The sequence below is a fragment of the Zeugodacus cucurbitae genome, chromosome 6 (assembly GCF_028554725.1).
Source record: "Zeugodacus cucurbitae isolate PBARC_wt_2022May chromosome 6, idZeuCucr1.2, whole genome shotgun sequence".
In the NCBI taxonomy this organism is placed as follows: Eukaryota; Metazoa; Arthropoda; class Insecta; order Diptera; family Tephritidae; genus Zeugodacus; species Zeugodacus cucurbitae.
In genome coordinates, this window is record NC_071671.1 from 56055210 (window position 1) to 56081437 (window position 26228).

Below are 26228 nucleotides of genomic sequence, written 5' to 3' on the forward strand. Positions count from 1 at the left end.
ATAATTTACAGTTAACAGATTCCTGAATATTCAACCTCACTCTTTTCGGAAAATATGTTTATCACAATTTAGAAACTCAATTAATATTTGAAAATATATATATATATATATATATGGGCTCTCAAGCCTTAGATAATTTTTGATTTTCACTATAGAAAATTCCCAAACCAGTCTCTAGCTGAAAACAGCGATATTGAAATGCCGAGGAACTTGGTACAAACTGTTTAAATAAATTCAGATCCCAAATGTGCCAATATATATCCTAGGTAAACTGCCCCAATATATGTGCATTTATATTTTACATGACTTCAGGATATTGATCACTTGTAACTGAATGACTCCCCAAAAAATAAACAAACCTGTCTTCAGGTGGCCCTATACCATCAAGCCTGTCGCTTCAAAATACAATCAAACCTTACATCATCAGACCCCGAAGAGTTATAAACAAACCTAACCTCACCAAACTTGAGTCCATGCTACATTTCCCACTACAATCAATCCCAATTTCGGCATCAACATGTTCACTGGTTCGCAAGTACAACCCAAGACAAAGGCCATTGACCTCAGCCAAAATGTTAACAAACCCTGGCCCAAGGTCAATGACCTCTACTACAATGTAAACAAGACCTCGTCCAAAATGTAAACAGACCCCGGCCAAAGGTTATTGACCTCGACCAAAATGTAAACAAACCCTGACCAAAGGTCAACCACGGCCAAAATTCCTGGAGTTTGCTTAAAATTTTGGCGGGTCACGTAATGTTAGATTTGATTATATTTTGAGGGTTACGTAGTGTCATTTTTGTTTGCATGTGAGGGTACCATGAGTTTATAGTTTTCATCATGGAAGTTTGTTTGCCGAAGATATCGGTTAGTGAGATATCTTAATAAAAATGAAAAGAAATATTTTCGAAATGTTTTTATACAAAATTATATGATGGGTCAGCGCCTAGTACTAATCTATACTACTATTATAAAGAGGAAAGATTTGTATGTCTGTTTGTAATGAATAAACTCAAAAGCTACTGTGCCGATTTCAAAAATTCTTTCACCATTTGAAAGCGACATTCACCTCGAGTAACATAGGCCATATTTATTGCTAGAATCTCAACATTCTGGAAATAGTTCCCAGGTGAGGGTATCAAAAAGACTCCGTGATGGAGAATCTCTTTCTGAAACTGAAAATCGTCTTGCAAGTCATTCTCTTCGCATTGCAATCGTGTGTCAGAGAGTCGGGTAAAAAGCGCTCGCAGCTGCTGGCTGAACAAAGTATGCGCTTGAGAGTCGAGTACGGAGCGTGTTCAGCGGTTTGAAGAACAAAATATTAGAAATATACAACTGGCACTAGGGAGTCGAACTCAAAGCGTTCGTTTAACTCATTGTAAATAAAACATAATTTCATGTTCGAATTTTCTTCATTTTACTTTTTTTAAATTAACCCACACAAATAACGGGAAAGTATATACATATGTATGGGAGTGTGTGTAAAAACTTATAACTTTTGAAATGTTTGTTTAAACCCGTGCGAAGCCGGAACGGTCTACTAGTGTATTATATAAAGAGATAATTGATATTTCAATAGGTGAAATATTTTTTTTTTCATTTAAGGGAGATATTGTTTGAGAATCAATGTAACTATTTTATAAAAACTCTTAAACATTTGAATGATTATATTCTAATCACAATTTCAACTAAAGCTTATTAGTGATTTTAGACATAATTTTTTTTAATTTTAGAGTTTTACAGTATTTTAATGTCTCAAGGATAGAGATTACGGATCTCAAATTGGGAGAGCATATAATATTTGACGGCATTGAAATTAATCTTTCTGTACCTTTGCTTCCTTGAACATAACTAATTCCATTGCCTCTACATAACCTCAAAGACTAATAAAAATGTGAAAATGAAAGTCTTCCTACACATTCCTAACAAATTAAATGTTAACCGCTTACTCTTTACAGGGAGATAATAATAAAACACAAAACGCATTAATATTGCCGTTATTAGCGAGCGTTGCGGTGGCATTTGCTGCTATGGTTACACTTTAATGAGGAAATAAATTGCGTATATTTTCCACTTTCCACTACAGGGTATAGTGAGGCGATAAAGAATATTGTGACAACAGCGGAGACAACATAAAAACCGGATAGAAGACGTGCGTGAAATTGATGTAAGCAGCACTGACACTGGAGTTATGCGCGCACTTATATAAATAGAGTGCACCTACATGGGACAGTGTGTAATACAGTTATGTGTACGGTAGTTATACACTACACATCTAATGTGTCTGCTGGAATATATAACGGGTGATTTTTTTGAGGTTAGGATTTTCATGCATTAGTATTTGACAGATCACGTGGGATTTCAGACATGGTGTCAAAGAGAAAGATGCTCAGTATGCTTTGACATTTCATCATGAATAGACTTACTAACGAGCAACGCTTGCAAATCATTGAATTTTATTACCAAAATCAGTGTTCGGTTCGAAATGTGTTTATCGACAAATTTTGTTCAGCGATGAGGCTCATTTCTGGTTGAATGGCTACGTAAATAAGCAAAATTGCCGCATTTGGGGTGAAGAGCAACCAGAAGCCGTTCAAGAACTGCCCATGCATCCCGAAAAATGCACTGTTTGGTGTGGTTTGTACGCTGGTGGAATCATTGGACCGTATTTTTTCAAAGATGCTGTTGGACGCAACGTTACGGTGAATGGCGATCGCTATCGTTCGATGCTAACAAACTTTTTGTTGCCAAAAATGGAAGAACTGAACTTGGTTGACATGTGGTTTCAACAAGATGGCGCTACATGCCACACAGCTCGCGATTCTATGGCCATTTTGAGGGAAAACTTCGGAGAACAATTCATCTCAAGAAATGGACCCGTAAGTTGGCCACCAAGATCATGCGATTTAACGCCTTTAGACTATTTTTTGTGGGGCTACGTCAAGTCTAAAGTCTACAGAAATAAGCCAGCAACTATTCCAGCTTTGGAAGACAACATTTCCGAAGAAATTCGGGCTATTCCGGCCGAAATGCTCGAAAAAGTTGCCCAAAATTGGACTTTCCGAATGGACCACCTAAGACGCAGCCGCGGTCAACATTTAAATGAAATTATCTTCAAAAAGTAAATGTCATGAACCAATCTAACGTTTCAAATAAAGAACCGATGAGATTTTGCAAAGTTTATGCGTTTTTTTTTTAAAAAAAGTTATCAAGCTCTTAAAAAATCACCCTTTAGCATTTACGACGCGCTCAGCACACTCGACACACAAGACTATGTCTTTTCTTCTCCTCCTCCTCTCCTCTCCTTCTCCTTTTTCACTGCACTTTCGTACGCGCTAACGCCTCAACAAGTGTATAAACAGCTTTTTGCGATTATTGTTATATACTTTTTTTCTTTTTTCATTTCTTTTTCGATTTTTTCTCTTTTTATGTGCTACTTTTGCTTTTATAGTGACTATCGTTTGTCTTGCTTTAAGTTTCAGCTGAGTTAGTAGTTATCCTTAGCTGTCTTTATGGCAGCTTGTTATCATAATTATTTGCAACACTGCGTAGTGCATTTAATTTTTGAGTTACTGCGGACGCATAAAGTTTCATATTATTCTCAAATGCTTTTACACCCGCAAAGCTGCTGCTTTGTTGTTGTATGTGTAATATATGTATGTATCTCTAAGCACTTACTTCGCTTTCACTTTCATGTTTACTCAAAATATTTTTCCATCAACATACATAATTTTATATTAAACCATTTTTACAATTTATATTTTTGCTTTGAGCTATCCTTGAAATAACAACAATATGGAAGATGTTTTTCAAATACTCACTCTCACTTGCAACACACACACCCACTCACATAAATATTTTTTATATCTTCGCGTCGCTGACCTTTTTGTAGCAGCTTCTTTCAAACATTCATTATGATTTTTCTATTTACTTTGGTCACTTCAAGGCATTAGCAGCAATCTTCGTTTCTTTATTTCATTATTTTTTTCTTTTATTTTTGTAAATATAATTCACGAGAATCAGCAAAACGCTGCAAGTACTATACGGTTCGCATTTTCTTTTATTGTCACGCACATAAAAATCATAAAAAGAAAAGTTGGTTTGTTTTTTTTTTTGTTTCGTTGGCCAAAGGTGTCGACCATGAATTTCGGGTGTTTATCAAATACTGGTCCTTGTTAATCCACAAACAAAAATAGAGATCCTTTTTTATTGCGCAGAAAGGTCAGCAATTATGAGTTTTGCAATCAGTTTTCTTATAAAAAAGGTTCGATATAATGAAAAAAATGAAGAAAATGAAAAGATAGAAGACAGTCGTCACCAAGAAAACCAATCTCGTTAAAAAATTCGGAAAGGTTAATGCCGCGTATTTTTTATATATGCCACACACTCTTGAACTGCTGTGAATGCGGAAGAGATAACGTGGTTGTCAATGGCGAGAGAAAGACAGAGTGGGAAATATATTAATAATTGGAATTTATTTCATTAACTGGAAGAAAAAAAAAATAACAGAAGTTTTTAAAACCAGATATAGTTTTGGGGATGAATGCGAAAGTCTCTCAGGTATGTATATCACTCTCTCTGCGAATCCTGTGAGAGCTGATGCGCCAACGTGTTTGTCAAGGAGATAAACACGCACATGTGTAACTGTACATTGTTTGTTTGGAAGATTTTCGAAAATGAAGAGAAAGAAGTTAGCTTTTTCGATAGTAAAAAATTTCATTCTGAATGAGAAAGTTGGACTGACTTTCAGATTTACATTATTATTATTAATTAGTAAATTATCAAAAATCGTATCAAAGCGCGTATTTCAAGAAGAAATTGGTGGATATAAGAAAACAAGAGGCCGAAATTATTGTTTTGATTACCCTTTCCATTCAACACGGCATAATTTTTTCCATAGTCTGGAATCATTGGATATCATATTACTCCATTCAACTTAAGCTTTCAGAAAAACTTCATATTTTTATTAGAAAAATATGTAGAAATCTGACGACCCAAGAGATCTAAAACTGTTAGTTATAATCGGTATGCTCTAGTACCCTAAAGCAAGGTAGCTGTCCTATGTGTTCGAGAGAGTAATGATAGGCATTGATACATTTTTATATAAGGAGTCTAGTGAAAGGGGTAGAACAAAAAGTGTTGATAGCATTCTATATCTTATAAAATGATTATTCTCAAGAAAAGCTTTCATAATATATAGCCAATTCTGATACAAAATCACTCTCAAGTATTCATGTTCCTATATTAATTTTTTAACTCTCGTGCCTTCAAGCAAAAATTCTCTCACTCCATACTTTTTAATATAATATTTTTCTTTTAGTGCAGACAGAAGTTGTTAAATCTCAAATATTTATCTTTAATTACTAAGTAAATAGCGACTAATTGATGAAGTATAACTTTGTTGCTCGCTTAGCAATAATGACTCTCTGAGCATTTTGGCACTCCCCTCTTATGTTATTTCTATACAATTCGTGTTCAAAGTTTTTTTTTTTGTAAATTTTGCAAGAGTGCACACATTCGCTTGGAATACTGTGTATGGAGCGCAAATCTAACAGCATTTGTTTAACGCACATGTGAGTAGCAGTGCATACGTATTATGTATGTAGGCTAGGTACTAGTAATTGGTCTGAAGTAGTTATCTTTGGACTCTATTAGTGGTATTTGTAATACATTGATTTTTTAATAGTCTGGACAATTTGAAAACTCTACTAAAAATTTGATAGGCAATTTAATTGTTGTTTATTTTGAAATAGTAAACAACAGAGATGGACTAGGTAAAGCTATTTGAGGTAAGATAACAACTTATTATGTTATAGATATCTCAAAAAGTTGTCTTAAAATTTTATTTATTTTCACAATTAAGGAAAAAGTTTCCATAAATATAATATATAAAAAATGTATTAAAAAAAAATCCGAACAAATTAAAGACTCCTCAGAAGTATACTTTTTAAGAAACTAGGAAATATTTTGGATTCAGATTTCCTCTACAGTTAAACTAGTTCAAAATATTACAAATTCAGTACCAGCTCAAATTGCTGGGTTATAATCAAAGCAGTCTAGCACTAGCAGCAGTGTTACATTTCAAGCCATGTAGTTGCTTTCTATATACTAGCCAAGTGCACACAAGCTTGAAAAGTAAACATCTCAATTTTAACACAGTCATCAAAACCCCAAGTAACCAGCAATTTAAAATAAGCAAAAAAGCAAAAGTAAACAAAGTGTTTGCCAACACGTTTACCTAAAAAAACAAGCACTTGTATATATGTATGTATGTGTGTATACAAAAGTACAAAATCTCAGCATAGCAAATTGATGTGCAAGCCCCACAGCACATAAGAAAAGTTGCTTATACGACATGGTGCCAAAGCTTGCTTTAATATTCGCATAGAAAATTTGAGCTGCGAGACAAGTGTGCATTTTTTTTTTTGTTTTTTTATACGAGTGGTGAAATATGTGTTAGTATTAATAATGTGTGTGTTTTTAATTTAAGCTATTTGGATGCACCAATTACGAAGGTAAATATTTTGAAATTGGTTTAGTCAGTTGGTTGATTTGTTTAAAAATTTGAAAGTTTCTGATATTGTCTGCGAAATTCATTGAAATTGAAATTGCTTTCCGAGACTTCATTGTAAATATGTTTTCTAAGTGTCTAAAATTTAAGTGCTCACTGAAAAATACGTACATTAGTATGAAATTTTTTTTTAAGCGAATAATCTTCTTAGTGATACTTAGTTTTGTTCGTTTTAGCAATAGAAACATTGTACACATAAGGTTACCCAAGCTCAAATTTCTGCATGTCACATGCACATATGCCAATGTAATGCTTGGAGAATGAGTAACAAAATTGTAGAAAAGTAAATTTTTGCATAGACATTAAGGAGCGGAAGCTTAAATGCTGGCGAAGAAAATTGAAAAGAGATTTTTTGCATGGTAATGTTGTTGAATTTAGAGGCATTCCAATGTAGACTTTCTACGCTATTTTGGCAATCCTAATTCCTTAACAGCTTGAATTCGCAGAATTCATTTCGGAAGAAATTTAATTTGTTCCTAATTTTTTTTTAATAATGATGTAGTACACAGACGGAGCGAGAAAGAAATGAATGAAATTAAGTAGTACCTGCATGGTAGCTGGAGATTAATTGAGCATAGATCAAACAAACAGTCGGCGCACTCGCGTCTTGGCTCCCACGTCACTGTTGACAGTCATAACTTTGAAGTTGTAGATAATTTCGTTTATCTGGGAACCAGCATTAACAACACCAACAATGTCAGCCTTGAAATCCAACGCAGAATCACTCTTGCCAACAGGTGCTACTTTGGACTGAGTAGGCAATTGAAAAGTAAAGTCCTCTCTCGACGAACCAAAATCAAACTCTATAAGTCGCTCATTATTCCCGTCCTGATGTATGGCGCTGAAGCGTGGACGATGACAACATCCGATGAGACGACTCTTGGGGTTTTCGAGAGAAAGGTTTTGCGCAAGATTTTTGGTCCTCTAAACATTGGCAACGGCGAATACCGCAGGCGATGGAACGATGAGCTGTACGATTTATACGACGACATTGACATAGTTCAGCGAATAAAAAGACAGCGGCTACGCTGGCTAGGTCATGTTGTACGGATGGAAGAAAACACTCCAGCTCTGAAAGTATTCGATGCAGTACCCGCTGGAGGAAGCCGCGGAAGAGGACGACCTCCACTCCGGTGGAAAGACCAAGTGCAAAGTGACCTGGCTTCACTTGGTGTTTCCAATTGGCGCCAAAAAGCAAAAAGGAGGAATGAGTGGCGCGCTCTGGTGGATTCGGCTATAATCGCTTAAAGCGGTTCCTACGCCAAATATATATATATATGATCACTCTACACTTAACAGACCATAAAGAACGTCGTATTTTAGATAGTGACTGTAGGTCATTAATATGTTATGGACATTTCACCTACATAATGAGAACTACAGAGGGCATGGCAAACTGTTTTAATGTTCCTGGGATAAAATCACTCGTTTAAAGCCAAATCACTAGAAGTATTAGACAAACAACACAAATTATATACAATTTCCCACAAACAGACCGGAATCGTTATTCACTTCGAAGTTATTGACACTTTCATAAATTTTGTTCCGACGATGGGAGTTAGTCATAAGGACAAAGACACCACTTATCGCAGTGTAAGAACAATAGATGACTTTCTAGGTAAACTCAGAACTAGTGAGAGTTCGTTTTGAAAACAGTAGATTCTACTTAATTAAGTCCGACCATGAAATTTCGTATATTTTAAATACAATGAATCACTTCTTTGCAAACCCATTCAAACTAACTCATCTAACGTCTCTCTGTTTAGGATCGACCTTGCTCGTTCAGATCATATCAATAACAATCTTAAATTTTTCAATATTAGTTAAGGTTTCAGTAATCGTAAACAACAACAATAATAAACGGATCTAGCAATACAATACCAGCTCTTTTTATGATAACTTCCACAAAATATTTGAAAGATTGATCTATACATCAGAACTAAATTCTATCTAAATTTAATATTCAATATAGGTTAAACGACAATATAAATTATTTTAAGATAACCTTAAATATGCCTCAGAATTTTCTTAACAAAAGAGTTCCTCTGATCCACTCTGTGACCAATATACGGCTGACAAGATCTCTACATCGAAAATTCTCCCTTCATTATTCAACTAACTGTCTAAGCACAATTCAAATTTGATTGACACAAAAGCACATTTCAGCTCAATTCACTTTCATTGCACATCAAATCAATTAAAATGCAGTTGCAGTTGCCTTTGTTGTGCACTTAATCTTAAAAGCATTTCCTGACATTTGCTGCATCTGTCATTTGCTCGAACATTGCTGCCTAATTCCCAAAAACCTACTTGTACATACTTGTACTTATGCAAAACTGTTCACCTGAATTCACCTACTAGTTGTCTAGTCGACATGAATATCTGCTTGGTGCTCAATTATGTCCTTGGAATAATTGCTGATGAAAGGTCGTAAACAATGGCAGAGAGCAGAGGAACAAAGTAGACATAGTGGTTTGGCTTGGCAAAAATTGCAGCAACAAAAACCCGAACGACGTGTACAGATTGCTACTGCGCACAGATACATATATTCAAATATAACCCTATCTATATGTACACACAACAACACATGCACCAAAGTGCTTGCTGAAACTCATTTTGTATTCTGTCAGTTCATTAACACTTGACTTAACTCACCTGAAATGAGGCCGTAAACGCTGAGATTACTTCGTATGCCTGCTCCCATGGATGCCCTGGACCGGGGTTGAATGGCGTTAGAATATACTGCAATCCCAATAGTGGTACAAGCAAGAGTGTGGCGCTGCAAGTATGGAGTAAAAAGAAGTAGAAGTTGAAACACATTGCGGTAAAGTGCGGTTAGTACGCTACATACATACAAGTACGGTTATATTTTTAATTAAATTCTGTGTTGAATGTAAATTTGGAAGTGTTCACTTTTTTTGTAATTTGAACTAAGTAATGTTCACATTCGAGTTGATGCGCTTTTCTGATTAAATTAAATGCTAGGAAATATGGACGGAATTTCTAACATACATAAGAGTGCGGAGTTAATAATTATTTTTGGTTCCAAAAAAATTAATTTGTGGTTAAAATATTACTGTTAGAAATTAGTTAAATAGAAGTTGTATTCAAAGAATTGAAATTATTTATATATCTAATCAACTCTCTAGTTATCTTATTTGGATGGAGGATTGGGATGTGTCTCACAAAATTCATATAGAAATCATATTTACGAAGATACTGTTGGAAATATAAGTCAATGTTATTAATTTTCTGAAGATTCTTAACTCATACCAAGAATGACAGATCCATAGCCACATAGACAAAAAATAAGTTGATAATAATGAGCAACAAAAGTTTTTATGTATGAACTAGATATGCTGTTATTGTTCTCTCTATCATATTTTAATGTAAGACACCAATGGATGCTTTCACAGAGTTTGGTTGAGATACATAGAACTAGTACTGGAATGTAGTACAGATATGAAGAGAATATACTTTTTATACTCTCGTAACAAAGTTGCTAAAGAGATTATTATAGTTTTATTCACATAACGGTTGTTTGTGTCACCCAGAAATAAAAGAGTATATATACTATAAATGACGAGTAGAGTTGAAATCCGTGCAAGCGATAACTTGAGTAAAAACTGAGATATCTCAATGAAACTTGGAACTCATGTTCCTTGGGACCGTGAGAGGGTTGCTTTCGAAAATTGGCGAAAATCGGATCATTTCCACGCCCACAAAATGGTGAAAACCAAAAACAAAATCAATAAATTGCGAGAGTATAAAATGTAACGAATTATAACGAATTCAGCCCTTCCTTACTTGTTAATACATATTTTATATAAATAATGTCAGCTGATTAGAGATGTAAAATTAAATTAAAAAAATAATTGTTTTTTTCTTCACGTAAAACAAAAACATAATAGATACCACGTCGGTAAATATGGGAATATTGCCACCTGGGAAATTTAACATGGTAGATAACACTTAACTGTGAACAACATAAATATATTCGGGAAAAATCTCAATTTTATCATCAAATGTAAAATGCAAATATGTAGAATATAATAGAAATATTTTAGAAAATGCTGGCTAAATATAAAAATTAGGTATTGAAAAATATTTTTGTGTATCGCTTAAATCAAGCGTATATGGGAAAATTATGTGAATGCAGAAAACTGCACGACTCGAGTTTTCCATGTGAACGAGCAACACCTGCAGAGAGTTGCCGATAACGAGCAACAAAAGTTTTCGAGTCTGAACACGAATAAACATTTTTGATAACATGAATATTCTTTGAGATCTTTCTTTTACCATAATTATTCAATGCGATTTGAAGGTGATATCGTATGTTATAAGCAATGTTGGTGTTTTACTAATTGAACTGTTGCATTTCCCAAATTGTGATTAAGTGTTATTAACCTTATTAAAATTTTTATCTCACATACCAAACCAAATTTGATTCGGATGAGCTTGTGATATGTGAATTTCAGGTGAAATGGAAAAAGTTTAATGTTTAAAGACATTTTTGCATTTATATGCAATTAAGAAATGTCTAAACCTTTTCTTCTATGTTTGTATTGTTTTTGGAATTCTTTTAAGCTGCTGTATTTTTCTCTCTTTCATAAGTTAATCAGTGGTTGATTCACAGAAATGGTTGAGATAGCATTAGTACTGGAATGTCGTATTCGATGTGAGGAAAATACACTCTTTATGTTGGGCTATTAAATAGTATGTAAATGACCTATTAATAGCGGAACAATGCTCAAACAAATATCCTTTTTATCCTACACATCGACGGAGTCAGGGCTTTATAAAATTAATACATATGTATAGTTTTTTTATTTTTTTTATTCTAGATAATTATAGTGAGATATACTTTTATCATAAATAGGATATGATAAAAGGATATATAGGATATGATATAGGATATGATATGATTCGTACGAACGAATGAATGTCGTAAGGAGACATAAATAATTGTATTTGTATTTTTTTTTATATAATTCATTCTGGTTACTACTCAGAATAAAAGTTCAATTTACTATTGTTTTCCTATTAAATCCTCATGCGATATTGAAACTTATTTCAGTAGCTTTAACTTCAAAAATCTTTAAAACAGATTTCGTAAAATGAATTCATTACGGAAACACTAAAATCTTAAACCAAAATACCTTCGCTAAACAGTTGGGAAAATATATTTTGTATGAAAATAGAATATATACAGAAAATATAATATATGTGAAAGTAAGTATAGGCGAATTTATATATACATATGTAAGTACGGATGTGTGTATATTGTATGCTAAGTGAAAATGCTGAAATCACCGGAAAGCATTAAAACTGGCAACTCACTTGCTATACACTATTGTACTGTATCATACATAAACAACAAATAATACTCACCGGAATGCTTGCAGGACGGTGCGCGAGGGTCCACAGCTGCCTTGTACGCCCGCCGGAGCCTTCAGCTTTAGCAGCACAACGCGTACAATATTGCATAGAAAGAGCAAATTAAGAAAAATGGAAATACAAACGGGCACCACGTAAATATTCTCGAAGACCGTGGAATGCATCCAACAGCTGGGCGGGGGGCACAAACACGTTGTTAATGAAAATAAAAATGGAAATGTGGAAAACAAAATGATTAAAGTTTTAGTGAATTTTAATGAGCAGCAAATCAGGCAGACAACAAAAGGGTTGGCAATTGAAGGCGCAAGTAAAGGAGAAATATGCAAATTATGGACTTATTATTGTTTTTGTTTTTGTTATTTGCGCTAATAATTTTTAATGACACTTTCACAATTGCCCACTTGATGTCGTCTGCTGCAATTGTATATATTTATGTATGCACTTACTGTTTAATTTCATCGCGTGAACCGCCGAGGCCACGTGCCATCGCATAGAAGAATATAACAATTGCCGGTGTACCCCAACCGAGTGCAATAAGCCATTTCACCAATTTCTTCTCAGATATGAAGGCGGACACCAGCACCGTGTGCAAGTAGAAGCCCTCGCACAGCATCCACGAATAGTTGGTTAGCAGGAAGTAATGGAGTATTATGTGGAGAGCAATGCATGGAGGCTGGCAAAAAGGAAAAAATAGACACACACGCATATGATAAATGTAAGATTTTATATATGAATGTTTGTTAGTATGCATGGAGTAGTAAAATAGTTGGCATGGCAACTATTATTGAAATTGAATTTGTGCTGGTGCTACAGCTGTGGAAAATTTAAAAAAAAAAAATTCGCAATAAAAGCGTCGTAAAGAAGCTTTGCGCACACAGACACACACTTACGTGCCACATACAGATATGCAACCGTAATATTTACGATTATTTTTGCGTATTTACTGCCCTGCATGCAATTACAGTATGCAAATTTCTTTCTGCGTAGCATATGCAATGGCAAAAGGATAACTGTGTGCTTTTGTGTAGGTGTGTGTGTGTGTGAGTAACGAAAAATGCCGTTTTTAAATTGTACAGTTATTGCTCTTTGTAACGCTGCTAAAGTATCTCTATACATTTATGTGCGGGAGTGTTTGCTTACGCGTTCTGCCACTTACCGGACTACTTTTCACCAGGTCCGTGTCGGGTATCACAACGAAGTACCAAATCAGCCAGAGTGAATTGTTCGCCGCAAAGGATGTGAATAAATTCATGTGGAGTGTTATCCGTGCACATTTCAACGATCTGCAATGGACGGAAGAAGTAGTGAAATTATTAGGCGGACTGTATACACGGGAGAGTTGTGGAAATAAAATATTATGGGTTACACTTTTTGGTTCAAAATAAATAAATGTGGGATTAAGATGATTTAATACGTGTGGGAAGTAAATGGCTTTAATAAAAATTCAAACGAATTCAAATAAAATAACAGAGGTGATCCAATTAATTCTTAACGATACCACTTGGTTTGCAACATTATCATAAAACAGATTTGCTATCCCATCCACTGAAATTTTCCAAATTTGGACAGTGGCGACTTTTTCTTTACAAAATTTTAAAGTCAGTCGCCAGACATAATAAAATATGAAAATAAAAAAAAATAAATATAGTTACATGGCATGTCTTTCGATTTTCTACTCGACTTTATTATTATCTCTGGCCCGACAATGATTTATAAAGTTATACAAATTATAATTTTGAGATACTTGAATAGTTTAAATAGTTTGAATAACAAGAAACAAAAGGTTGACGTATTAGGTCTACAACTTTGCTTCCGCCGTATTCCAATAGATGTCTCTAGGCTCAAGTACTGGTCGATTAAATCGATTTTTTTTTTATATCGATCTTGGACATTTGTGTCAACATTAACCCAACAAAATATTTGTAGATATCTGTTTGCATCCCCAACTTATTCTCAACTGAAAATGTCACTTTTTGAGCCAAATTGTAGACGTTTGCGGGAATGTCTCTAGGGTCAAGCACTGGTCGATTAAATCGATTAAATTGTTTTATATCGATCTTGGACATTTGTGTCAACGTTAACCCAACAAAACGGACGGAATTCCTCTTAGCTGTAACCTTCGCGTCTTAAGCTGTCCATGGACGGGCTAAGCCACTGCATTGCAGGCAGGCGTCACCTAGCTAAGGCTGGTGTAATCCCTCATCCACCTCGTCATGGTGGTCAGCTTCACATGCAACCGCATGAGCGGGTGGATGAGGGTCTACACTGGCTATTGCTAATGAGGTACCTGGCGATAGGTATAAAACGCTAGGGGTAGAGTCTCCCGAATTTTAAAAACTCAACATGGAGGAAAAAACGAATAATAAAGAGCGGGCTAGGATATTAACCCAAACGTCGGTAGGAGACGTGGCTGCTACCAGCGGCGGGAACAGTGAGAGTACAAGCTGTGTCGCCAGCGGCCGCACCCCCACTGCAACGGGAGCAGGTTGAGGTGGTTGTACTGTTACTGCCAAACCAACTCTACGTCGCACCGGTGCCACAGTCCATGAAGACTCCAGGGCCAGGAAAGCTACGCGAGTGTAAGCACGGAAAATGAAGATGAACTTCTTCGCTCTCCGGAGCTATCGACCGAGGGTTCCAACTCTGGCAACAAGAGAGGGCCTCGGAAGAAGCCAAGCAAGTATAATATATTTTGGAAAAGGAGTTCAATTTTCATTTCACTATTTCAAAAGTTCAATTCAAACGGTACGACAAAAATTAATTAATAAAGGACTTAGTTCAAGTCGTTTTGAACAGTAAGTAGTTCCATGAAATAATCTTAATTAATCTTATGATATATCTTAGATATTGATATATACATATATACACGGAATATGTTGATGAAATTTCGTTTTCTGGATAGTAAGCATAGCTATGGTTCGACGTACATTTAAAAACTATAGTAAAAATGGCGTTATGGGAATATTTTTTATTTTCGAATTCTGATACTGCACAGAAAGCAATAAGGCACAGTATTACTCTATATATTTCATATAATAATTCTCTTTATCTCTTGCAAAGCGGGCAAATGAAATGGAAAATACCAGCAACACCATTTAGCTACAAATCATCGCTTCGCCTGAAGGCGTTATTCATAATTATTAAAATGTCAAAGACAGTATTGCAATTGACTTCATAACGGCAGATAAAAACACAAGTATTTTAAATGGAAGCACTCTCGTTATTAGAATGCCGCAATGCTGTGAAAAAAAAGATCAGCAACCATTTAATGCATGAGCAGATAATGTTATAAAATAAAAAAAAATTATCAAATAATAAATTTAAAAAGAATTTTATTTAATTATTTATAGCAATTAAGATTTTGGTGGAAATTTGTTATTTTCAACTTGACAGCTATTTTTCTCTGAAATGTCATGTTTTTTTCTAAAATGGAATTCTAGTCGACAGATGTTGTTATGAATCGAACATCTAGTTAGATTTACTGTTTACTGGGTATTTTGTGGAAAATAATTTGGTTAACTGGAAATTGCAAATGAAGCTATTTATCAGCATTTCAATTTCTATTTCCGTTGAAAGCGCAAAATGAAGAAGAATATGCTTATATGTGTATATATGCTATGATTATATACATATAGACATTGCAAATAGCAAAGGATGCAGTGAAATAATTATTGGAGGGAAATTTTTTTCCAAAAATATACGGTGTTACGACTATTCTTGCAAAAAATAAGTATTTTACATTATATTTATATAATGATAATATTTTGGAATGTCGCAAGTACTGAGTGACTCGATTACTTGCGACAAGATCTTGTTGGTTTTGGTGAAGGTTCTTTAGTTTGAATAAATTTCGGAGAAACACACATTGCCTTAGGGTAAATTTGGATTAGTTTTATCTGACTTAAAGAAAAAAAATATATTGATAACAATAAAAGAGAAAGCTCACAATTTAAAGAAACAATGATTGCCATTTTCTAGCCTCAAAAGAAACCTCGATTTCACGGCATAAAATCAGTAAAGAAATATTAAACTGGTAATCATAGTGTAAAATGTATGGTTATTGTGAAATCATTTAATCCACGCTCAAAGTGGTTGGATATCTTTGGCTTTATTTGAAGAATGGTTTCACAAAAATTTGTTCCGGAAATGTCGAGAGTTTTTGTTCATGCAATCCATAAGTGTAATATCATATTTTTTGTTTTAAATTTTGTAATATATCCTGGTCGAAAAGTTCGATTTATGAATAGGAAATTTGTATGAAAGTTGATTTCTAAACGCTATTGCCAATTCATGAGTTCGACTTATGGAGAACTTCGATTAATAGAAGTTCGAGTTATGGAAGTTCCACTGTATATCTTTATGTGTGAGACAATTATTTAAATAAATGAATGAATTATCTTTCAAGAAAAGTCAAAACTAATTTATATTCTATTCATTACTGAGAGGTCATTCGAAAAACAGTATTCAAATGGCATTAAATCCATTAATAAGTCATGGTAAAAATTATACTAATTGTGTAATATTGAAATGATATTGATATTATACTTGTGCTTACTAATACTTACTTGAAATAAGTGTAAATAGCGAGAGATAGAAGTATCGCTATCAGAGATATGCCATAGCCAGTCTTATAAAAGAGGTTAATGCTGTGCTTCCACTGAAAGTAATTAGAAAACAAATTAATAAAAGTTATGCATACTAGCAATACATGAATGTAAGTTATTGAAAAATATGAAATGCAAATATAATAAAAAAATAAAACTTAGAAATTTTTTGTTGTAAACTCGTCGTGAAATTAAGTAAATAAGAGGGGCTATACCAGAGTAACATTTTCAAAAAATTGTTTTTTTTTTTTGCATATTCGATAGTTTATACTTTTAAAAATGTCATGTTGAAGCGGTAAGGTCGTTTTTGAATGGCAGCGTTCTAAAGAGTGACCGCTCTGAGGTATAAATTGCTATAGGCGAATCTTTAAACGCGTTTTTCTCGAAACGACATTTCTCAAAATTACTGACATCATAACTCAACGAGAAATTGAGCGATCGACTTCAAAATTAAACCGAGTACCTACGTTTTTATTTCTTGTTTAATTAATTTAATATTTTACAATATTAAATGAGAAATGAAATGAATAATAATTTTAGTATAAGTGGTTATGGTTTTGAAAAATTCAATTTTTTTGTACAATAATGAATTTTATTGCCTACGAAGAGTTTCAAAGTATGACAATATAATTTTAACAAATTTTATTTGATTTTTATACTCTCGCAACAATGTTGGAACAAAGGATCGCACTAGGAAGGGACATATTTGGATGTAATAGGTTTTTTGTACATATTTCGCAAACAATTAAACTACATGAACCAAACCTCCTGCAGTCGTTTCCCTTACGTATCCCATCATACACCACGAAAATAATTGAAATCGGATAATAACCATGCCCACCTCCCATACAAAGGTTAGGTTGAAAATTACTAAAAGTGCGTTAATTCACTAACGAATAACATCAGAAACCCTAAATTTTGCAAAAGAAATGACAGAAGGAAGCTGTAGTCAGATTTTTTTTACAAAATGGAAAATAGGCATGGTGTCACCCACTTATGGGCCAAAAACCATATCTCAGAAATTGCTCGAGCGATTTGAATGAAATTCGGTATATAATATTTTCTTGAAACCCTGATGATACGTGTGGAATTTGGATGAAATCGGTTCAAAACCTCGACTACTTTTCATATAACTCAATTTTGAATTCCATCTCTTTCCTTCACTTTATAATGTATACTAATGAAGATGGTGTAATAGAACATTACACAAATACTGTATGTGATCAGTATCAGATCATAACTGAAAAAATTGTCGAAATCGGACTATAACTTTTCGATGCCCGGATATCGAATATGAAGAATTAAGTGCCTTAGAGTAATTTTTCACCGAAAATATCGGTACATCTCTCAGGTATCTTAATTTAATTCAGAGGGAATCTTTTTCTTCTAATAGTGTGTCTCTGTACCAAAAACGGTGAAAATAGGGTCATAACTTCCCCTAACACCCATATACCTAATTATAGGGTTTTTCAAAAATACGATGGGCTTAATACCCTATAAATCGGTTAATATGTGAAATATCTTAGCCAAATTTAATGAGCATATAATATTAGATATAAAGTGGTGCTTAAAAATGTGGTCCCTCTCTCGACGAACCAAAATCAAGCTCTACAAGTCGCTTATCATTCCCGTCCTGCTTTACGGTGCAGAAGCTTGGACGATGTCAACATCAGATGAGACGACACTAGGAGTTTTCGAGAGGAAAATTTTGCGCAAGATTTATGGTCCTCAGAACATTGGCAACGGCGAATACCGCAGACGATGGAACGATGAGCTGTACGAGTTATACGACGACATTGACATAGTTCAGCGAATAAAAAGACAGCGGCTACGCTGGCTAGGTCATGTTGTCCGAATGGACGAAAACACTCCAGCCCTGAAAGTGTTCGATGCAGTACCCGCCGGAGGAAGCCGAGGAAGGGGAAGGCCTCCACTCCGTTGGAGGGACCAGGTGGAGAGCGACCTGGTTACACTTGGGATCTCCAACTGGCGCCGAACTGCGAAGGAGAGAGACAGGTGGCGCACTATCGTCGATTCGGCTATAACCGGCTAAACGGTTGCAACGCCAATCACATACATACATTGGGCTTTATGCCGAATATATGGGTTAAATTGTGTGTTATCTTCAAAAAACTATATCAATAAATTGCGAGAGTATAATCTACGAAAAAAATAAAATACTTTTCTCCCATAAAAACATAAAATCATTTGAGAAAAAAATCTAGATTTATATACACAAATGTACTTTCATATTCCAGCACTCACCTCTAAATCATCGAAATTAATGCAGGTCGTGTAATTGGACCAAGTCTTATTCGTGAGCGGATGTTTGTACCACTCACCATCGCTTCCGCATTCCTTATGTGCATATCCTGTGTGCGGCAAACGAACGGCACGTGTGGCAGATAACGGCATGATGTTGCAGATATGTAGGTACGTGTGTAATGCATGAGCATAGCATATGAAATGTAGAATAAAATTTTAATGAGTTTATTTGTTTGTGTGAGCATTTGCGTTTGCTTGTGCTAAGTGCTGTAGAGCTTTTATTATATACCCACATATATAAATAATGTAAGTAATTTGTAAGCAACACATACATATAATATAGTATGATTAAATATATATGGAAAAAAATATTTGCAGAAAATAAAATATGCATATACACATGTTTGTAGTGGTTGTGTGCTCCCCTCTAATGAATGCGAAAATGAGGTAATTGCATTCTTTTGTAAGACAAATGCAAACAACTGACACCGCATACTTACTAAAGGGTGAATTTTTAAGAGCTTGATAACTTTTTTTAAAAAAAACAAAAAAACGCATAAAATTTGCAAAATCTCATCGGTTCTTTATTTGAAACGTTAGATTGGTTCATGACATTTACTTTTTGAAGATAATTTCATTTAAATGTTGACCGCGGCTGCGTCTTAGGTGGTCCATTCGGAAAGTCCAATTTTGGGCAACTTTTTCGAGCATTTCGGCCGGAATAGCCCGAATTTCTTCGGAAATGTTGTCTTCCAAAGCTGGAATAGTTGCTGGCTTATTTCTGTAGACTTTAGACTTGACGTAGCCCCACAAAAAATAGTCTAAAGGCGTTAAATCGCATGATCTTGGTGGCCAACTTACGGGTCCATTTCTTGAGATGAATTGTTCTCCGAAGTTTTCCCTCAAAATGGCCATAGAATCGCGAGCTGTGTGGCATGTAGCGCCATCTTGTTGAAACCACATGTCAACCAAGTTCAGTTCTTCCATTTTTGGCAACAAAAAGTTTGTTAGCATCGAACGATAGCGATCGCCATTCACCGTAACGTTGCGTCCAACAGCATCTTTGAAAAAATACGGTCCAATGATTCCACCAGCGTACAAACCACACCAAACAGTGCATTTTTCGGGATGCATGGGCAGTTCTTGAACGGCTTCTGGTTGCTCTTCACCCCAAATGCGGCAATTTTGCTTATTTACGTAGCCATTCAACCAGAAATGAGCCTCATCGCTGAACAAAATTTGTCGATAAAAAAGCGGATTTTCTGCCAACTTTTCTAGGGCCCATTCACTGAAAATTCGACGTTGTGGCAGATCGTTCGGCTTCAGTTCTTGCACGAGCTGTATTTTATACGGTTTTACACCAAGATCTTTGCGTAAAATCTTCCATGTGGTCGAATAACACAAACCCAATTGCTGCGAACGGCGACGAATCGACATTTCACGGTCTTCAGCCACACTCTCAGAAACAGACGCAATATTCTCTTCTGTACGCACTGTACGCATTCGTGTGGTTGGTTTAATGTCCAATAAAGTAAACTGAGTGCGAAACTTGGTCACAATCGCATTAATTGTTTGCTCACTTGGTCGATTATGTAGACCATAAATCGGACGTAAAGCGCGAAACACATTTCGAACCGAACACTGATTTTGGTAATAAAATTCAATGATTTGCAAGCGTTGCTCGTTAGTAAGTCTATTCATGATGAAATGTCAAAGCATACTGAGCATCTTTCTCTTTGACACCATGTCTGAAATCCCACGTGATCTGTCAAATACTAATGCATGAAAATCCTAACCTCAAAAAAATCACCCGTTACATTGCTTTAATGAATATCAAATTGTTTTTGCTTTTGCGTGAACTTTGCGCTTCCATTAAGAAACTATAAAAAGGACTTTTCTCTGCAGGCACTTTGGAACTTTTCAAGTTCACCTACACCATAAATATGTATGTGAGTGCATTTAGGCGTGAACGCCTGCAGCTGCCACTTGTACTATTTTGTAGGCGATGCATTCAAGCAGCAAAGTTACGTATACGCCACAACCAACATTGTTCTACATAGAACACACCCACAAATGCGCAAGTGTGTGTGTAGTGCAGTTACATAGGTGTGCAAGAGGCAATATTATAGTTTGTAAAATTACTATGAATATGCTTGTTCGGCGGTTTGCGGTTGTGTCTTTTCGAAATTTCGGTTTTGTTTCGCTTTTATTGTGTTGCTCGTTGCAATTTGGCAGCACGAGTGGCGTGCATTTCACTTTGCGGTTTCTAATTAAATTCTGATGTTGAAATATATTACCACAGGCAAGCTTTATTATTGCTCTTATTTAATTGTATAGTAAATTATAATATATATATATTTTGGTTGCTAGCTTATTGCGAAGTTGGTTGTTGCAATGATATCATTGTTGCAAATATTAAATGCATTTATGCGAGCGCAGGCACTTAGTACATGCAATAAAGTAACATAATTGACATGGAAGTTACAGTTTCAGGTAGTATTTACTTAAGAGTTTTAACATATTCAAGGAGTGGCTGGACTGACAAATTTTTTACGTGATAATTTAAGTGATAATCTTGAGAGCATTTTAATCATAAATGGTTGTAATTTTATACTAATAATTAAATTTTTTTAAGATTTTTTAGCTAAGCTCTACTATCACGAGAGAGTTTGCACTTTGAACAGATTAACCAAGATATTTGTATGTATGTATGTGTTGATATTTAGATATCAAAAATTAAGTATATGGGCATTTCCGCCAGAAGGTCCACCACAGACAAAAAATTAAACATTATTAGAATTACAAAGTTTTTGCATATTTTCATAGTAAAATATCTAAATTTATTTATATTAAAATAATTCATAACCAATTACGAGATATACCAAAGCCAAGTCGAATAGGAGCTACTTTTCTCATTTCGATTTTTCTACCACATTAGTTTTTTCGTCAAAATTGTTAAAGAAACATATCATGTATAATTTTTTGCTTTCTGTAAAACCTTAATAAGCTTACAAAGAGCAAAATAAAATGCATAAGAAAGCATGCGATTGCAAATAACTGTAAGTTTCTGCTCTCTTATTATCCTATATTTCAATGTCCCGTGCGACATCAAAAAACAACACTTGTTCCCACGTCAAATCATCGCAAATATAAGCAGCAAGCTCGCCAAATTTTGGGTATAAACAGTAAATTGGTATACAATTAAAATAAAAAAAACCTTGTTCAAGAATCAGAAGATTTGTGGTTTTGGTAACTACTTAAAATTGGTCACGTGCGACAACGTAGGTGTGGAATTTAAAAATTGAAAATTATTTTTTGTTTTATATACACATTTACATTAATTATTTACATATGAGCAAAAACCGCACTTTAAATTCCACTGAAATAGCTATTCAAATAGATTTTGGCGAAAATTATAGGCTTACAAATCAAAATAAGAGTGCTAATTTTAACAAGGAAAATCGTTTGCTTTTAAAAGTGACAAGTTAACGCATGACATATTATTTTCTTGATAAATCTCTTAACTAATATTAAGAAATCCTTTAGTTGCTTTTCTAAAATATTTATTTTTTTTTAAGGTAACTGCTCTCAGTTTAAAATCAAATTTGTATTATCATGCCTGGTTGATTTTATAAAATAATTAAAATACTCTTCATTAGAATATAATTTTTTTTTCAAGGAGTCATCGATGGAGTGGGAGCAGTTATCAAAAGGATAGTCTATCAGATAACGAAATCCAAAAATTTTTAGATCTGAGGAACTATATTTCACATTCATAATACTATTTTCATTTCATACTATAGAATTTTTGTTGTGTTTCTCGATGGATGGATTAGTTAAAATAAATAAATAAATACATTTACTACTTCTTTAAGCCATTTTATTGGACTTGTTATTAAATAATTCCGTATTATAACAAAATAAACAACATAAATATTATGATGGAAAAAAATGTCCCGTGCGACATGTCCCGTGCGAATGTGATTAATAATTAATTAAAAAAAAAACTATACATTATGTTTCACAGCGCTCTACAATCAAAAACATTTGAATATTGCCTCACAATTCGCTGAAATCGCCGTTTTAATCGTTGTCCCCAAAAACGACTTCCAGTTTTTGTCCCGTGCGAATGCCTTGGTTTTTTGCAAATATCTTGTAAATGAATACCGTTCCAAAATCAACCTTAACACTAAATGAAGAGCTAATGAAGGGCTATTAAAAAATCCTACTGTCAAAATTAAAAAAAAAAAAACATTTTAGTTAATCTTTTTTTTTAGTTGAAAGGTGTACGATTGTCACGTTCGACATGGCGGAAATGCCCATATATTCTTGTTAATATTAGCCATATTATAAATAACTTATTGGTCATAAACTTTCCTGAGAGACATAATTTTATGAATTTTACCAAGTTATGGAATTATATAATCACAATTTACTTCTCTCAGATGAGTATATATCTAACCTCACATGAAAATGTTAAAAATTATTATATTATTAAGAAATCACGTAAGAAGTGGTCACGCCCACATTTAAACCAAAGCTGACGCTCTCTACGATGACCAGTTGTACCAAGTTTCATTTGCCCATTTAATCAAGCTATTCAAATTATTACTTGCTGGGACAACATACGGACGTACTAAATATATTTCGTCAACTAAGTACCCGGAAGTTCTCATTTTAAATTTTCCCGCTGAGAATATTTAAATTTTTTTCGCAGGCTGGCGCAACTGTCAGCCACTATTCTGTCAATTTTTATCGCTATATGTCATTTAGTTTGCTTACGGCGTCAACCTTTTGTGTGCGTTGCGATTTTCATATGCCCCTCTTTTAACGATTTACACCAATCGTAAACTTGAGTTTTCGATATGGTTGAATCACCAAATGTTTTTTTTTTTTCAACATTTCCAACGTTTTTGCACAAGATATTTCGTTTGAAACACAAAATTTCGCAAAAACTAATTATAATTTGTTAATTACTAACTAATTTGAGAATTTCCGGGTACTTATTTAACGGAATATATATAGGCTGATATTCGAAAATCAACTCGTCTCATAATCCCGAATATTTTGATATACTAAAATAGGGTTAACTCTATCTGGACTATCCCTAAACGACTTTCAAAAAAATATTTGCCTTACTTACGGGGTTAGGGGTAGTCTGAGACACGAAAAAATTAATTCAGTATTTTTTTTGCTATTAAATAATGTTATTTTACAAAAGTAATAATATGGCATTATTACACAATGTTTTGACTTGAAGTCACGAAAATTTGAAAAAAAAAATTAATTTCCAAAGTTTGTGTTGACTTAGTTCCAAAAAAAGGTCCTTGCGGTGACAATCATAAGTCCTTGTAGATTCATTATAATCAGTCGGTTAAGAAAAATTAGTTCTATAAATAGATAGTCCTGGGCCGGATCTAAGTTTTTTTTATTTTTTTCTAAAATTAACAAAATGGCGGCCTTAGGAAGTTGTTTTCCAAATTTTCGGGAAAAAATCGACAGTAAATTGGTTTTAAAAATCGAATTTTTTGAAAAAAAGAAAAGGCCTCGATCTGGATGGTTATGTATTCTAAAAGCTGTACAAATTTCTTTAAAATTACGGAGCGGTTTTGGAGTTACAGTTGTCACCAGTTCAAAAAACCTAGTTTTAAGAAAAACACATTTAAAGTTTCACACTAGCGTGTTGAATCCAACAAGCGGCCGAGCGCTCTTTGTTATTTGTCGAATAACTCGAGCAGTAATTATCGGTTCAACTTCAAATTTGCAGAGAATATTTTTAAGATATTACACTTAACGAAAATGTAAAAAAACAAAAATTTGATGTTTTGAAAATCGTGACTACCCCCAACTCTTTAATAATGTGTACATTTAAGAAAAAATGAATCAGGAATTATGTCTTAAGAAAGGACTATTCTACATGTTTTGTTTTTTCGACTAGTTGGCTCCGGTTAGGTGATACCAGGAGCAGTCTATCGGAATATGCTTAAAGAATAAATGGTTTGGGAACCAATAGACAAAAATAAGTTAAATACGATTCTTATCCATTTATTTTTGTTATAGAAAGTGACCCATTAAAACATTTTCTGAAATATTTACATACTGTTGGCAAATGTGTAGAAGGGGAAGACAGTATTCGGTATTTATAACCCTCTTTCTCGAATTATTTTTCGTCTTGTCATATTAAATAATAAAACAATATAAATAAATTTTTATTTCTTCTATAACAATGTATACGCTAATCTACATCAAACTCCAATATCCGGTTATAATACGAATCAAACACAAAGTGGAACTATCAGCGAAAATATTACTTATTAAATCATAAAAAATCGCTTTCTGACCGCGACCACTTAGCTGGATTTTGCACAAATAAAAACCAAAAGCTTTTCCATATACTCGGACACTACAAATAACAGTAAATTCCATGTAGTAGCCATTATCGACACCGCCAAATTGAGTGGCACAATGGTATCACGTTGCAAGCGCTGCAACAACAACAAACGACGAATGAACGGTTTTCATAGCAGAGCAGTCAGAGCATGTCCCATGCAGCATGCACAGATGGAAGCAGAAGAAAGAGCGGAGTGCAAAAAAATTAAAACCGCATTTGCAGAGCATCCGTTGACAGGATGTGCCATAAAAACTAATGACTGAACCGATATAACGGGGTTAAGTGTTTAGAAAATCGATCGTGCCGCACGGTGCAGATAACCAAAGAGCTGAAAGTAATACAAGAGAAAATGTTTTTGCGAAATTTTGCGCTGTAAGTCCGAATCACAAAGAATAACCAGCGCTTCACACCACAAGTGTTGGCACAATTACACCCGTGACACGGACGAAACGACACCCCCGAGATGATTTTATATGCTGCACGCGACTGGGATTTTATGGTTACATTTTTGGTAAAGAGCTTAGCAAAAAGGACGAAAATCAATGTTGGTCACAAAAAAAAAAAAAAAGAAGCAAAAAGCGATTGCTTGTTTTAAAGAGCAAACAGCAGGAGTGCATAAGTTAGCTAAACCACATCCACAAACGCTCAAGTGGCTGTAAATAACTGGTGGGGATAATACAAAAAACATGTAAGGCAGTGGTAAGTTCGATTGTGGCCGATTGCATTATGTGAATACTTCTTTCAGTGCGAAAACTTCCATATCTTCTTTACTGCAGAGACTATCGAACTCCAAATAAGTGTTTTGATGCCTTTTACTGAATCTCTATCTCATTTTTTCTTTACACAATTGCAGAATTTTATAATCTCATTTCCTCTTTTATTGCCTACTGACGTAATCGCTCGCCTTGGTGTTCAAGTTTATACCACGCTTCTGACGATTCTCATCCCTTCTATACTCAACTATCTTAACAAAAATATTCGATTACGCGGTATTGTTGCA

General features: G+C 34.4%; 1 protein-coding gene across 1 annotated transcript in view; it reads right to left on the bottom strand.

Moving 5' to 3' along the window:
- LOC105214962 (calcitonin gene-related peptide type 1 receptor) overlaps positions 1–26228 on the bottom strand; it is a 108144-nt gene that overhangs the window by 7966 nt on the left and 73950 nt on the right. Inside the window, 6 exon segments of the mRNA XM_054232751.1 lie at positions 9227–9350; positions 11963–12139; positions 12415–12641; positions 13125–13251; positions 16534–16625; positions 18838–18944. Of these exon segments, the coding sequence (XP_054088726.1) occupies positions 9227–9350; positions 11963–12139; positions 12415–12641; positions 13125–13251; positions 16534–16625; positions 18838–18944 (854 nt within the window).